The sequence below is a fragment of the Hyperolius riggenbachi genome, chromosome 2 (genome assembly GCF_040937935.1).
Source record: "Hyperolius riggenbachi isolate aHypRig1 chromosome 2, aHypRig1.pri, whole genome shotgun sequence".
NCBI lineage: Eukaryota > Metazoa > Chordata > Amphibia > Anura > Hyperoliidae > Hyperolius > Hyperolius riggenbachi.
This window is the reverse complement of record NC_090647.1, coordinates 167,835,396-167,852,644: the sequence shown is the minus strand read 5'-3', so window position 1 is coordinate 167,852,644 and position 17,249 is coordinate 167,835,396. Positions and strand designations below refer to the sequence as shown.

The 17,249-nt window shown below is 39.8% G+C and overlaps 1 protein-coding gene across 2 annotated transcripts in view; it reads right to left on the bottom strand.

Annotated features, from left to right (window-relative positions):
- PCDH17 (protocadherin 17) overlaps positions 1-16,809 on the bottom strand; it is a 284,741-nt gene extending 267,932 nt beyond the window's left edge. For both annotated transcript variants that reach the window (XM_068267825.1, XM_068267826.1), the window contains exons 1-2: positions 16,364-16,809; positions 12,676-15,211 (exon numbers count right to left, since the gene is read on the bottom strand). In XM_068267825.1, coding sequence (XP_068123926.1) covers positions 12,676-15,153 — 2,478 coding nt within the window. In that variant the 5' untranslated portion in view covers positions 15,154-15,211; positions 16,364-16,809. The remainder of the gene's footprint in view (positions 1-12,675; positions 15,212-16,363) is intronic.
- Positions 16,810-17,249: the final 440 nt, after the last annotated feature.

Below are 17,249 nucleotides of genomic sequence, written 5' to 3'. Positions count from 1 at the left end.
CCTATGAGTAAGGAAAAGTCGGAAATGTAGGCTGGGCAGTTTTTGGGGACAGGTTTGTAGGTGGGATTTTATGAGGACATGGATGAGGAGTTTGGTGGTGGCAGAGGTCGGGAAAGGGCGGATCTTGCAGATGTTACAGAGGTAGAAGTTGCAGGACTTTGTGAAGTTTTGGATGTAGAAGTACTCTTATCATAAGTCTTGATAAGTCTAATAAGTCTTGATACATTTTTTTTTAGAATACAAAGGGGCCAAAGAAGGTGGCAGCTGGGCCTCTTGACATCTACTAGCCCAAAGCATCTACCTAAGATGCCTGGTGGATGATCCTGCTCTGGATAAAGTAGTGCTGTGGTACTCAGTATGACAATTCCAAAATACACGTGAAGCTTGAATTCGATAAAATGTTTACCATGAATTGTGGGAAAGTAATTAAATGTATTCCTTGAGAAAATGACAGTAGTTTATCTGCTACAGCATTTGAATCAGCCTTTGCTTTTGGTCTAGCTGTTCAGCTGATCTTTTGACTTGTGGAGTCATACTTGGAACAAACATGCAGGTAACAGAATCAGAATAATGCCCCTGATCTGGTTCTGGAAGGGTGACTCAGTTCAGTTTGCAACTGCAAATTGTTAAATGAATGTTTATCCTTAAGAGAGAGAGAGAGAAAAAGGATTTCAATTCAGATTCAAATGTAATGCTAATCATTATGCAAGGCATGATCATTTTTAGTTTGGGTCCACTTTACACCATTATGGAAAAAATGTGACCCCACCACAGCAGAGGGGAGCATTTGGTTGTGCCAGAGGCTTCCCCAATCCACCCTGACCCTCTGCTGCTGGTGGTCAGGACCCTCTTCATCTTCACGCCTGCACTTCCCTCTGTGCATAGAGAAGCCATACACAACAAGTGGCTCCATACTGTGCGCCTGTGTAGTGAGATTGCACTCATATATAAAGGGGAGTAGAGCTAGCAAGCTTTGCCATTAATGTTGAGATTATTTAGAGGGTCCCAGCATAGCGCAGGAGGTGTGTAGGAAGATCAGAGAAGCCTCCGGACCATCCAGAGGCTCCCCCTACTGAGGTAAATATCTACCTTTTTTATCCTGACTATAGGTTCACTTTACAGTTAATTCAGAAACAAAGTATCAACCACCTAGTGATATATTGCTCAAATCACACTGCAGTCACTGGCTGTCCTATTCTGCACAACAGATCTCTGAACATAGATTGTGAAAAGAATCAAGGTTATGGCTGCTATCTCCTCATCCCCACCGCCCCACTTCCTTACTACCATCCCACCAAGATACATCTCACATTCTCTGTAAGTGTTGTGGAAAACTGGCTGGGCCATATCAAACTTAATAATAATAATAATAATACAAAAAAATAATAATAATGTACAAAGTGGCGTAGCAATAGGGGTGCAGAGTCTGTGACTTTGCTGGGGCCCATGGCCCAGTGGGGCCCCGAGGAGCCCTCTTTCAACCATAGTATTAGCTCTTTAATAGTCATGTGCTGGTAATAATCATGTCTATATATGCTTTGAATAGTAGTAATCATTAACAACATGGCAGGTTTAGGTGCGCCTAATCAATTGTTATGCATACAGTGCTTGGGGGGCACAATGCAAAACTTGCACTGGGACCCATAGCTCCTTAGCTATGTCTCTGAACGTTTACGTGATTATTTAACAATGCTATGTATGTATGCAATAGCGACTTCATGCCTAAGCTTCATTGGCCTTGATTCACTAAAGCGTGCTAACCTAGTTAGCATGCCTAAAAGCTTTGGACGTGCAAACTAGGGTGCTAAGTAGTTTGCAGGTCTAAAGCTAGTACTGATCACGCGCAAAGTTTAGTGCTGCGTGGTGCGTGCAAAACGTCGCACCGTTCAAGTGCTAAGTACGCTTAGCACGTGACCGGCGCGACGTTTCACGCGCACCAGAGCGACGTTTCACGCACACCCCACAACTTTGCACGTACAAACTTTTGCGCACATTTTAGCACGTGTAAAGGCACTTTGCACGTGTTAAGGGGCTTTTCACTGGCGTGCAAACACTTAGCACCCTCTAGTGAATCAAGCCCATTGTCTGTGTCCTGTCACTTCTGTGTCATGGGTTTTCTTTTTAGAACAGCTGACGCAAAATTGAATTTGCTACCCTACATTCTTTAATACTGCTCAGTGTAATATAAAGTAATTGACAATAAGCAAATTTAACTGTAATCAATCAGGTTTTTTAAAATCCATGGGAAGTTCCTGTACTTCAGTACACAAGAACATTTTAAGTATGTTCAAAATGATCACAGCTACTAAATATCAATGATTTTATCCCAATCATGTATGAAAACCTTTACAAATCTGTAACAGGCAAAAACACACTGTGGAGCCATTCTGGGTCTTGTACCACAGCTGAAAATATTCAATGAAGAAAGCAGCCAAACTCTGCAGAGTACACGTAATCATAGTCTTTACATTCTTCTGAGAAGTTTCGGTTTATTCATCCCCCTGAATTACAATATAGGGATGGACAAGTAAAACCACAAGCGTGCTACAAGACAACAAGGTTTATTTACGCAGGGCAGAGATGGATTAAGATGTAATGGGGCACTAGGCAAAGTAGTGCATTTGGGGCCCCCTTCTGGTCCTTTTCATAAACTGAAGCAAAGAGAGGTCAAAGAAGGCGGCAGGGGGCCCCTTGACACCAACTAGGCCCCAGGCACCTGCCTAGGTTGCCTAGGGGATGATCCTGATCTGATTTATGAAGAACATAAGGGCAAAGTAACAAATGTGATTGTTGTTACCTACTAATCATAGTAGCTAGTTACCATAACTGAAAACTATTTGTTGTCACTGGCAGCTGCAATAACATATACTGAAGCTACTAGTTACCATGACTCTTATGTTGCAAATGAGTCACACGTGTGAGAAGGGGACAAGGGGTAGCAGAGCCGCTACTGGATTTACAATCCTAAATCTTACCTTGGTCATATCTTAACTTAATCAGGCAAACAATAAATGAGCAGCTCTGTGACAGCAGTCCTGCACAAGCCCACATTGAGAATTTATTGATGCATACATCTAGATCATACTTGTCAAACTCCGGCCTGCAGGCCAAATCTGGCCCTCAGAGCCATTAAATTTGGCCCTCAAGTGGTTTCCAAACTTTGCATTATATTTGGCCCACTCTAGATCACCAGGGAAGCTATATTGGAGGTAAAACCCTTGAACACCAGGGAAGTCATATGGTTGAGGTAGGGGGAAAGCATTAAAAACTATGGAACTGTATAGGGGAGGGTGGACCACTAAATCCAGGGAACTGTTTAGGAATTGGGGTGGGGGGTGGGGGAGGCATAAGACACCTGGGAATTTCATAAGGGAGGAACGTGTCCAGTAGACATGGAGGTTGGCCCACAACTAGGTCCCAGTGTACAATTTCGGCCCACTTTGTATTTGAGTTTGACACCTCTGATCTAGATTGTCTTGGATTTAGTAAAGGTATATACTTGACATGTCTAAGTACAAGTGATCACAACAGCACAAATAATAATTTGCTAACCTTTCATTGATCCTAATTATTATACAATATGTTCCAGGTGAGAGTTGCAGACTCTTGCCACATAATAGCTGACTCTTCAAACATTCAGACCTGGATTTCGTGATCTTCTATGTTTCTCCATAATCTCCATGGTTCACTAACATCCATTAATCATGCGCAATGTATTTAAGGTGGTTTCATTATAAACAGGAGTTTCAACAGTGTTACTTCTGTGACTGTGCTTGTGCGGATTTTTTTCCTTTAAGGCTCGTTTCCCACTAGATCCATTATGTTTTTCCACAATGGGCAATATACTCACATTGTAATGTGATGAAATTGCATTTCTATGGTATAGTCACATTGGTGCACCAGCAGGGAGGTGCGGCGGGTCCTGTCACAATGACACACAGCATGCATATGTTAACCAGACAATGTGCACGTTTACTGCGGCAGTGAAGCATACTTCCATGGACTGTATGCTTCACTGTATGCCTTGCATCTAATCGGCAATGCAAATTTTCATCACTGTAGCATTGCAATTTTACCGCAATGCAATGTGTATAATGTGCAAGTAACCCAAATCAGAATCAGTAAAATTCATAAATATATCCACCTAACACACAACAGATAAGCAATTTTAACAGAAAGACAACAGTACCCTCTGTATATTTTCACTTAAAAAAAATATTACCCTAAAACATACAGAAATCAGTTTTCTGGACCCTAAGATGGGCTCATTCAGCCCATGCAGAGTTGCTTTCTAATACATTATTATTAGTTAATTTCTATGTGCGTGTGGCATTCAGCTGTTAAATGGGTGACTAAGCCAAAAAGACAATGCAACAAGTCATCACAACAGCTTAAACTTACAAAAGGTACTTTCTATGCCTGAGCAGAAAATGCCTTCAGGCAGGATGTCCATTCATCAAAATTTCAGGACTACTAGGAAACCTCTGTCAGAGGGCTTTTACAAAGGACAATGCAATGCAAAAATAAGAACACAACAATCAGTTCAATCGTAAACTAGACAATGGAAATAAGGAAAAAATCCTGCCTGAAAACATCTCACATCCATGCTGGCAATGGCGAATACTGCTGGCTTCTGCTATTAGCTGACATGGTGGCATTAAAGTGTGTGTGTGTGATGGAACTCTTTCCTATAGCAGAACTCCAGGCTTAAACTCTATAGATGAGGAATATTGGCTTTTCTTAAATTATTTCTATGTCATAATTTTTTTTAAACACCAGCTTTTATGTTACAAGTGAAATAAAGTGTTTGGTAAAGTGTCTTAAAGTGACTTTCTCTGTTTCCTTTTTCCTGTTTCGGGAATGTAATACCTGAGAAAAGTAATTGAATGTACACCTATAAGGAAAACAATAAAGTTAGAGGTTCACCTAAGTAGTAGAAAGCCATTGGATAGTCCACAGGCTTCCCATGTCCTCCATGACCTCACCACTGCTGACCTCACCACAGCAGCCAGTCCATTTACATGTGTGGCTGTACTGTGCAAGAGCAAGTACAATCCACTCGTGTGCAGTAGCATGAAGCATGCATGGATAGGATCACTGCCACGAGGTCATATGCAACAAGCTCTTGACAAATGTGTTCAGAGAGTTCCAGCACTGGATTGGTGGGGAAAGCCTCTCTGGCATATCAAGAAGCTTACCTCTACTGAAGTATCTATGTTATACTTTTTTTTCCTCACAGGTATGCACAATGAGCTTAGTTTCTGTCCTGCCCATGCAGTGTACTGAATGAGCTCCAATAGCACGACTGATCTCTGTCAGAGCTATTCAGAAGTTACCATCAACTAGCGTCATATGGCTTCTATTTCACATTAGTTTATGAGATACTAATAGAATATACCTTTATATTATTATACAATATTTATACTCCCATTCGCTGGGAGTTCATGTCACATGAGGACTGTAGCCTCTGTGTGACTGATTACAATCTATGCAGTGTTTGTTTTTATATAGAGAATATGGGAAATTTTGCTAAATATTTGATCCGGTATATTTAATTACTTGTACATTTGATGTAATAAAGTATTTTTTTCAATCACAGCATTCTCCCAAGAGCCAATCTTTTTCCAGGTGTTTATAATTAATGCTTAAAGTGACTGCCACCATGCTGAGTGGAGAATTTGTCTGATATACACAACTCCACTCCTATGGTAGCCAGGTAGATGGTCAGTGATCATCACTTCTTATTGGCTTTCTGCAGCTTTGCTCTTGTATGAGCAGAGATTTACATAATAAGCATATGTTATACTAAAATGCTGTAGAGATGTTACACTATACAAGCTGATGAGATAACATTTTCTTAACAAGTTCAGAATCATTGACCACTTTAAGATAACATTTTCAGGTACCTGCACAGGGTGGTGTTGCAGCTGTAAGCCAGTGATTTTTTTTATTTGGTTTTACAGCTGCATTTAAAGCAGCAGTTTTAACCATTTCACATCTACAGCTTGTTTTCACCTTGTGGTTTAAAGCAGTTTTCACATTTTGGCTGCTATTCAATTACTGGTAACTTTTTATCCTAAGTTTTTTCCAAGGTGATATTTTAAAATCTTAATCAATTACGGTAAATGCTTTTCAAGCCATTAGCATGCAAGAAAATACCCAGAATAATTTTCACAGTACTTTTTAATCTACTTTTTGGTACTTTTCAATTGCACAGTGCTGAGTTGTTTGAAAGAGAAGATGAAACATTATCCCCAGGAGAAAACTTAGAGGTAAAGGTACATTGAATAAGGATTTTAAAGTCATGTCTCTATTTAATAAGCCATGGATAGCTTTATTGCTTATTATCATAGCTAAGCGGTGTGTGTGTGTGCGTGTGCGTGTGTGTGTGTTTTTCAAATTATTTTATTCTATACATTTTAAAAAGGGCTTTAATGGTCACTATTTCACAAGAATATTATAGTGGTAAAAATGTGGAAGAAAAAGTTAGGTCATCATATTATAATGTAGTAAGCATGATCTCAAAAGTAGGCGCTGTAAGTAGTATTGTCATTGTAGCTATTCTTTTACAATTGTAGCATAGCTTCATTTTAGCAAAACTCATTAAAGTGGCCTTAATCGTAAAACTCCATTTACTATCATTTATATAACCTTCCTACATACCACACCTTATGCTGCACCCACTTATAGTGGTCTCTATGCTGTATGGCATTTATGGTGGTCCCTGTGCATGTCCACAACGCTCTCATATAGTGACTCTGTTCCCTCGTATAATGGTGTTCCCTTTTTTTTCTAGACAGTTAAGTGGCCCCTCCACTCCTTATAGACCTCTCTGGTGGTCTAGTGGTCCTCCCTCTTCCTTATAGGCTGCCATGATGGTCTTGTACCCCCCCCCCCCTTATCTAGTTGAAAAAATGCTAGGTAATCATTAGCTCACTAGTTATTTTGCCAACAATAAGTGGCTTGCCTTGCCTTTTGTTCAGCCACCCTTCTTCAGTAGAATGTACTGGGTCATAGCTTGATGACATAATCGGGCTGAGATGTGCATGCAGCTAGAGGCCTTAAGGAGCAGTACAGGTCAAGGGAGAGCCTCAAAAATCCATGGAGTAAGAGATAGGTAAAATGGTACTCATCCAGGATCATTCTTTTTCTGCAAATCTCTTCAGGGAGATGGGGGAGAGGCTTCCCTAATTAGTCCTGTTAAGAATTCCAGGGGAAAAGTGTACAGGTGTGTGTTAGCACATGCGCTGTGCTTATTAATTGCAGAGGACATAAATCTAAAAACCAGTGTAAACGAGAATGTAGATGTACTTCAGCAGACAGCAGTATGATAGGGAACAGGTCTAAAGTAGGCCATACATCAGGCGACTTGGTGGCAAATCGACCATCCAATTTGATTATTATAATCGAATTGGAAGAAAATCGGTGCCACCAAGTAATGCCCGACTGACAAAGCAATAAATTTGGGGACAGGAATTGGTTGCATTGTCAATAGCGCATGCTGCAAGATGGCGGGCCGAAGTTGGTTGGTCGGGTGTGTTGCAGGAATGGCGTGCAATTTCCTGACGATCAACAAAACCATCCGCTGCCTAGCCGCCGTGTAATGTAATGTTCCCCCCAGTGTAAAGTATACATTACCTGTCCGCGGCCTCCACTTGTCCCCCGCTGCTCTGGGCTCATTCTCCTTTTCCACATACACGCATGCCCCACATGGTTTCCTGGTAAGGGTGCATGTGTGACAATACACAGGCACGCCTTTACTAGGAAACCACGTGGGGATGCATGTATGCAGAAGAGGAGAATGCACCGGAGCAGTGGGGGACAAGCGGAGGCCATGGACAGTTAATGTATACACTTTGGCACGGGACATTACATTAGGGCACACATGGGGGAGACAAGACAAGACAAATAACATTTATATTGCGCTTTTCTCCTTGCGGACTCAAAGCGCCAGAGCAGAGCAGCAGCCACTAGGGCGCGCTCTATTGGCAGTAGCAGTGTAAGGGAGACTTGCCAAAGGTCTCCTACTGAATTAGTGCTGGCTTACTGAACAGGCGGAGCCGAGATTCGAACCCTGGTCTCCTGTGTCAGAGGCAGAGCCCTTAACCATTACACCATCAGCCAACTAGGCGGTGCACGGCCAATTCTGGATCAGTTTCAGCATTAAACTAATCGGGAATCAGCCTACGCAGTATGGGCAGCTGACAGATATCTCTCTTATCAGATTTGATAAGAGAGAGATTTGTCACTTGGTTGAATCTGCACATACATCGCTAGATCTATGGGCACCTTAAGCAAGAATCATGTGACTCCTAGCCACATAAACATTGCTAATATCCAGTGGGTTTTGTGCAGATGAATTACAGATTTTGTTTTTGTAACACCTTTTAAATATTTTCATGCTTAGAGTGCTTTTATCTTCTGATTGTAGCTTTAGTTTTGTGTGTGATAAATATCTATATTGCATATGCAAATGCACTATTAGAATACTGTAGGTATCAGTTATATATAGTATCAAAAGAAAGCCCCACATGTCCTCCAGAGACAATGTATAGGTTACAACATATCTGAAAAGCCTGAACATGTCTTGTCTTTGCAAAGAAGAAAACATGAAAATAGTTTATTTCTGTAGAAGTTAAATAGGATAAATTATCAGGAGACAACTATTAGAGCATGAATCTCCACTCTTAACCATTCCCTGCAAAGTTTTATTAGTGAGAACTGATTTCTCAGTTGTTTAACATTGTGTCCCTTGAATCTTGGAGGCATGTAGTGCCATGCAGAGAGGTGTCAGCTGACTGAACTTGTTGCTGTAATATAACTGTCAAATACTTCACACTTTTTCAGTTATACTTAAAACAGACTATAGGCCATATTACACAGATGACTTGGTGACTAGTCTCTGGGCACTACAACTAGTCACTAGCTACAAAACTGCATTAGGAGTAATGATAGTGATAGTTTGAATTACAGTCTAGGGCTCATTCACACTAGGAATCGCAAAACGCTAGCGATTACTGCTAACGTTTTGCGGGAGTGATTTTTCCACGATAAACATGGAAAAATCATGGGACAAAGTAGCGTTTTAGGAGCAATCACGATTTGAGGTTTTATACATGCTAATCACGATCGCTCCAGAATCACTGGCAAACCGCTGCAGGTAACACATTTGCGATTAGCGATAACCGCAAAACACCCGCGATCGTGCCAGTGAGAACACTGCCATAGGCTACAATAGGCATAGTGTTTTTAAAAAACGCTAGTGGTTTGTGGTTAGCGGGAATTTGCGCGATTCGCTGAGCAACTAGAGGTAGAATATGAAGTTTGCCAAACATTGATTCTAATAAAAAAATCTAATAACAATCAGTAACAGTTGTAAGCTGTTGCTGAAAAGTCACATGTGGCTTTTTTTTTTTTCTACTGAACAGGCACAGACTACAGTTTTAATATTGCTGCAAACTCATCCCTTCAAATACAGACACATGTTAGTTATGCAGGTCTTGTGGCTAGATATAGGTTTGTAGTTTGGGCACTGACTATGTGTAAGTAGCCCCAGAACATGCATAACTTAAATGTCAATTTTTAAAGAGATGGTTTGGCAAACCTGAGTTTTAAGCACAGAGCTCAGGCAGTACAGAAGACATCTTTACTGAAGTCCTTACAGCCTGAAAAAAAAACCTGTAAGGTTAAAAATAATTAAAAAGTAACAGCATAAAAGGCAGCTTTGGATGGGTGAACTTGCTTGTACAATGGATTTCTGATTTGATATTCAGGTTATTCCAAATTGATTTTTATAGCAAAGAAAAACAAACAGTGGAGACCCTGATCAGTTTAAAACACTTCTATGAGGGTATACGTGCTCTGCATTGCTACTAGTCTACTTCGCAAGTGATAACACATGTTGCTAAAAAGCCTAGCTATCCTGAAAATCACAGAATACCTTGTACATGATCTCAGGAACTATACAAATTATGCTCATGTCAATAAACTTGATGTGAGCAAATTATGCTCAGAGTCCCAACCTGACACCCAGCAACAGTGTAGGTACATTTGTTCTCTCTCTGCCTGTAACATTTCCCCAACCTCTTTTTGTCTTCACAATTAAAATGTTATACGATCTCTGATAGCATATGACTGATCTTAAGCTTAAAAAAAATAAATAAAAAACAGTACAAAGAGTAATGGCTACATAGACTGTGCAGTACTCCATAGTGGGCAATCAGAATATTTTATTGAACCGACTACAGTAAACTGAAATCTGACTGGGTGCTATGGATTTTTTGCACTTATTTACAGATCTTGTAATGACTGATGGATAGAATAACGAACTATCAACACTGGCTCTTGCATCTTCCATTATTATGAGAAAAGAAAATCCTGGCAAGGAGCTACTATATATATATATATATATATATATATATATATATATATATATATATATATATGTATATATATATATATATATATATATATATATATATATATATATATATATACATACACACACATTATCAGAATTATCAGAGTAATGAATCACCATCACAGTCGTAATTCAAGATTAAGGATCAATACTACCAGTAAGTCACAAGTCCAATATCACAGATTAAATGAATAAGAGAGGAGAGGCTGAATGTATAGCTCTAACTCTAACCATCAGTCCCATCACTTGCACCAGAATGCTTTCATTTCCTATGTATTTGCAGCAAACTAAAAGCATCTAGCTCATCTCTATGATTTGTTATGTAGCCATAAACAGCATGGTATTTTTCATTTATGTCCCAACAAAGCAAAATGGACCTATAACTATTAACCACTGCAATAAGGGAGTAACCATAATATGTTGTGTATGACATGCATCTCCTGCTCTAAGTGTGCACTAAGTGCAGAGAGTTCTTTAATATTTTAGCCTAAGTGTATGTCGGTGCTGCTTATATGTATTTGTTCAGAATCTCTTTAAGATAACCATCTCATTCAACTACATGGTACTTTTTCTGCTTGGTTCAAAATAGATAAATAGATAGATAGATAGATAGATAGAGATAGATAGATAGATAGATAGATAGATAGATAGATAGATAGATAGATAGATAGATAGATAGATAGATAGATAGATACTGATGAGAAAATTGTTCAGCAAGAGCAAAAAAGTGATTGTAAGTTAACCTTTGGATAAACTGAGAAGTCTATAGTAGATGTATAGATAGACTGAACAACTATTTATCTTTTAACCAGAGAGCTGCTTTAATATTCACTATTTTATAAGCATATTTCTCTTTGTTCTTTCTAATGTGGCACTTTCAGGTTAATTTGGTAGATAGACAGGTAAATAGATAGGTAGATCGAGAGATACTATCCATGTTAAGAAGGCAAGAGAGAGAGAGAACTGACAAGTTTCAGATATTTATAAAATAATAGATATGGAACCCATCTGGTTACATGAAATGTAATGGTTTTTAGCATATGCTGCATAAAAAGTTTTTATAATCTCTTGGGTATAGAGTAAGGCCAATATGCTCAATTTATGCATACAAGATGATGTAAACAGGCGTGAGTATTCCAAAGTAAGGCTACCTTCATAAAAAGCTACCTGTTAGGTCGCCTACACCTCCAAACAACACTTCTGTGTGCAATCTGTCACTGTGTATGCCAACATACTGCTTTCATGGATGTGGGAGAGGACAGTTATTACACAAAGTGGTAAATCATCCAGTGCATTCACGCCATCAATAAAATAAGCAGACACATTGCCAACTATGACAGCACCTTAAAATTAAAAAAATGTCAAGAATTATTTTCAAACCTCTATTTCAGAACCATTAGAATAGATTTGAAACCATACATATGAATACATATAAATGTGATATAGCTTTCAGTACCCTCACAGGCTCAGCTTGACAATCTGCCTTACACCTACCAGTTGCAATATTGAATGTAAACTATAGCTAAAGATGACATTGTTTCCATAGCAAAGTATGGGCAAGCAATTTACATGTAGTTATTTGCTTTCACCTTGTCCAGAGGTCACATAGAGTCATATACAGATGTGCCCTTAGAATTTATATACCTAATATTTCTCATATTTACATATATTAGATCACCCGAAGCTACTATAAACAGGCTCGTGCTCCAAGGACCTGCAAGGCACTGCTTCTGGAAGCCTTAATTATGTTTAGAATACTGACAAGACAACCTCTATATCTCTAAGCCACAAAAAGAAAAGAAAAAAAAAAAGAAAGAAAGAAACACAAAGCTCGTACTGTCAACAGAGACCTTTTCTCTATAAAACAGCAAAGGGAAAACAAGTTATGTCCAAGAATATTCACTGCACATCAGGAAATTGCATCAGTCTAATGCTTTCAACAGGATCATGCCAAAAACACATACTGCTAATAATAATTTGATATGCTTCCCACAAATTGAACGCTGAGCTTAAGATGACTATAAAGATGGGAACGTAATATGCTGATTGGATATCTTTTTTTCATACTCATAAACTGTTACCAGATGAGACCTCAATAGCTGGCTGCAAAGAGGGAAGAGCTGAGAAGCACAAACAGACCTTGTCACACACTGAAGCAGGCAGGAACTATTCAATCACAGTGAAGACAGAATGAAAAGCAAATAGGATGACACAGAAATAACCGTTAGCTGCATGTACATGGGAGGTGACCATACCTGAATTATAGACATCCGATTTGATGTAGTCTCTGTCGTGCTGCTCACTGGTCCAGTAAAACTGTTGTGGCAGGCAACATGGCCTTGAGGAACAGTCAAATTGTTAGTTGTAGGCTTCAGGTACATCACTTCTGATCGAGGGGAACTGAGAGGCAGCCTGGACTGGTAATCAAAATACATTGGTGATGTGGCAAGTGAAGGACTGCTCACCACATTCATAACATTCATAGCGTTCCTCTCTTCCACTTCGCTCTGAACCAACATAATGTCATTCTTGTTTATTTTCTTCTTCTTGCTTTTCCCTAGCTGAGGATGACTGTACTCTGCAATCCTGCAATTATAAGTCCTGATTTCCTTGTTTTCCCTCTTACATTTGACAGCTATAGTAATCATAGCTGCCAACAGTATTATGGATATTGTGCTTAATGTAACAATGAGAGGCAAAGACATATCCCACTGATGCTGTTTCCCATTGACCTGGGGCTCTCCTTCTGGTAGAGAGCCAGTGGAGGATTTAATGACTAGTTTAGCCACAGCTGAAAGTGCTGGTTTACCATTGTCAGTCACTCTGATCACAAGTTCAACAATTGGTGAAACTTCTTCCCAGTATGGATTAAGAGTTCTGATCTCACCACTTACAGGGTCAATTTCGAATAAGTGTTCTTCATTCCCATAGGCAATTTCATAGGTCAATCGTCCACTTTCTCCAAAATCATTGTCCATAGCTCTGACTGTGCTCACTACATACCCCACACCTACGTTCCTAGGGACGTGGATTTCAGCAGTGTCATTTTGCAATATAGGTAGAGAGATAACTGGTGTATTGTCATTCACATCCAGCACAGTCACTCTTACAGTAACGTTGCTTTCTAGGTGTGGTGAACCTGAATCTTTTGCAAGTAGTTTAAACTCAAAATATTTTGTTTGCTCATAATTGAAGGATCTGAGAGCATAAACTGCACCATTGGTTGGATTCACAGACACAAAGGTGTAAATTGACACATCCCCAACGTAAGACGGCAGTATAGAATAGGAAACTGTGCCATTATGTCCAAGATCTGGGTCATGTGCAACAACAGAACCTAAGTATTCCCCTGGAATGTTATTCTCAGACACTTGTAGCACATGTAATCCTTTGTTGAAAGTGGGAGGGTTGTCATTTTCATCTAGGATTTTAACAGTGAAGGACTTGGAGGTATTTAAAGGGGGGTTCCCATTGTCTCTGGCAATTATCGTTACATTGTATTCATCCTGTGTCTCACGATCAAGCGGCCTGTCCGTGACAACAGTGTAGAAATTGTCATAGTTTTCCTCTAGTTTGAAAGGCACATTGCCTAAGACCCGACACTGTAATTGGCCATTCTTTCCCGAGTCCTTGTCAGTGACCCGCACTAAAGCAATAACAGTGCCAGGGGGTGCTGCCTCACTAATTGCTCCCTGACGGACTGAAACAAAGCCAATGGAAGGGGCATTATCATTTTTGTCAATCACCTTAACCGTAACTTTGCAGTGTGCAGGGATTGGATTTGGGCCTTGATCACGTGCCTGCACATCAATTTCAATTAGGTTATTTTCCTCATAGTCAAGATTTCCCTTTACTTGAATGACACCTGTGTTTGGGTCAATGGAGAAAAGTTCACGAACTTTGTCTGGTGCATATCCACTGAAAGCATAAACGACCTCACCATTAGAGCCTTCATCTGCATCTGTAGCATTAAGATCAATGACAACTCTACCTATAGGCGAGTTTTCTGGGATTTCGACCATGTAGGAAGGCGCCTCAAACACTGGGCTGTTATCATTGGAATCTATAACTTTCACATTGATTTGCACAGTGGCGGTTCTTGGTGGATTGCCACCATCCAAAGCAGTCAAAATTAAGTTGTGATGACTTTGCTCTTCTCTGTCCAAAGGTTTCTCTATAACTAGCTCAGGGAATTTGGTCCCATCTCCTCTGGACTTTACATCTAAGGAAAACAGTCCATTATGGCTGATCACATAAGTCTTCAAGCCATAGTCCCCAGAATCTGGATCATGGGCACTGGTCAATGGAAACCTTGTTCCAGGAAAGGCATTTTCAGAAATGTCAATGTCAATTTGTTCAGAAGGAAAAAATGGTGAATTGTCATTAATGTCTGTGATGTCCACTTTCACCATATAAATCTCTTTATCGTTTGCGAAAACCTCCAAGGACACTTGACACTTTAAATTTCTTCGACACAGGGTCTCGCGGTCAATCCGTTGCTTGGTAAAAACCAGTCCACTATCCTGTTCCACATCGATAAGGTTTGGTGCAGAATTCTCCAAGACCCTGAAGTTGGATTTCTTGCCCCTTTCTGCAATTCCCAGCTTTACATCATTGCTTAGGTTGCCAATGACGGTGCGAGCTAATGCCTCCTCAGGTACAGAAAAATTCAAGTTTTTCAAAGTCAGGGCAGGAGCCCACAAGAAAAATAACAACGAAACTGAAAGGTACATCACCAAATGTGAAGGTTCTTCTCTGTCTCACTCTACTTTTCTTCTCAGTTCTCTGAACCTGTTGATTTAAAGGAAAAAAAAACTGCAGTTAGATAAGCAGCAAATGGACCATAGCAGGAGAGGCTGGCAGGGTTAAATCAGGGACGCTTTTCTGCTCGGGAAGACAATCCTTCGCAATCCTGTCTAAGCTATCCATTTCTTTTGAAGGTATTAATTGGAAAGAGCAATTTAAATACCATATCCCTGCTGTACAATAAAGAAGAGCATCCAGGTAAATATTCTCTTAACATTATGATTCTGCGATCATTACCACGAATTCAAATCTCTATTAAAGATGCATTAATGTACAGCTAGCTTGCAATAAATATGATTTGTTTGAAAACGTAACCTACATTTACATCACTTCAACAACTGCACAGTGAAATTAAACTCTCCGGTGAGCAGAGACACTGAACCTGCATTGAAAACACAGCTAGCACAGAACAATTAGTGTACTGAAAAGGTAAAAAAAAAACACACACACTCACACTGGGTATCTACTGCACATAGATCACATTCACCTTTTCAAGTCAGCCTATTCACAGCACAGGGCTTATTTCCAAGAAATCCTGTAACTGCATTGGCTTACAAGCAGTAGTATTCAGTTAATTTTCAGTTCTCCTTTCCTACAGTAGATCAAATCAACAGGCAAAACATGGCTGGATGCACAAATGGAAAATGGGAAAAAAACACTTTATATGGATAGGCAGTCGCTGTTTTCAAAGGGATGGTAGAAGATGTTCTCATAAAACATCATAATAATATAAAAAAAAAGAAAAAGGAAAATGGATTCATCCTATAATGAATGCATATAAAGGACACCGGTATACATCAAATCCTATGGCAATTATGACTGTGACATTTCTTTTTTTTTCTCTTGCTATAGGTGGCTCTTTATACAAAGTAATTGCCTAGAAGACACCACATATACACAGAATCGCTGGTCCTTCACATGAATGACACATGCAGAATGCAGATGGTTAATAACTGCATGAGTCAGATTCAGTTAAAGGAAGGAAATAAAAAGCACACTTATTGATAGAAGAGGGGGAAATAAGAAGACATATGCTTCAACCTGTGACTACAAATCACCATTTGCAGTGGCTTTAAGTGATCTAGCGGCTAACAATCAGAGCAGTTTTTTCTAGAAATAATGATACATTGCTCTTACCTTTCAGAGAGCACAGAGTCTCTGGACCTGAAGCTCACAGCTATACATGGGCTGTATACTGCTGCTGCTGCTGCTGCTATTATCCACAGCCTATGCATCCAAGAAGAGCAATTGTCAAAGCCAAAAACAATAGATTTCCCAAAACACAAAAGCACCATGGGTAGCTCCAGATCACTTCCAAACTAGCCAGTTCATGTCTCTTCCTTCTACTAGCTAAAGCAAGGCAGATTGGACTAGGATTGTTAAAAGCCTCTGCTTTCCCCTCTGCTGGCTCATTATAGCTGACAGCACAGACACTTTCTCCAGGCAGTCCTTACACAACAGGGAGACGCTGCAAATACATCCATTCGGAAAGAAGCAGACTTTCTGCAATGCAACAGTTGCCTAGAAGCTTTAATCCTTTATATCCTGCATTGTCTAGCATCCAACCTTAGCTCCAAATGCCTCTTTACTGACTGACTCTATTCACCTCACGCTGCTGCTTAAACATTGACACTGTTCTCTTGCCAGCCAATCAGAGGGCGCATAACAGACCCACCCTGATGCCGTGTCCTCCAATAGCTGAGGTAGGGACGGTTTGATGGGCGTCTGTGGATTGTGAATGCTTTGTGTCATTGATTAGATCAGTTAGGTCTGAGACAGTAACAATGCGAGAAGGGATGCTTGTAAAATGCTGCGTTTCATTTCCACTGTGTTGCTCCTAGCAGACTGACACTCCTTGCAGCCCATTACACATTACACTGGTGTGAAGGCTGGGCACAGTGTGAAATATATACACATATATACACACACACACACACACATATATATATATATATATATATATATATATATATATATATATATATTTATATATATAAATAAATATAAATATATATATATATAT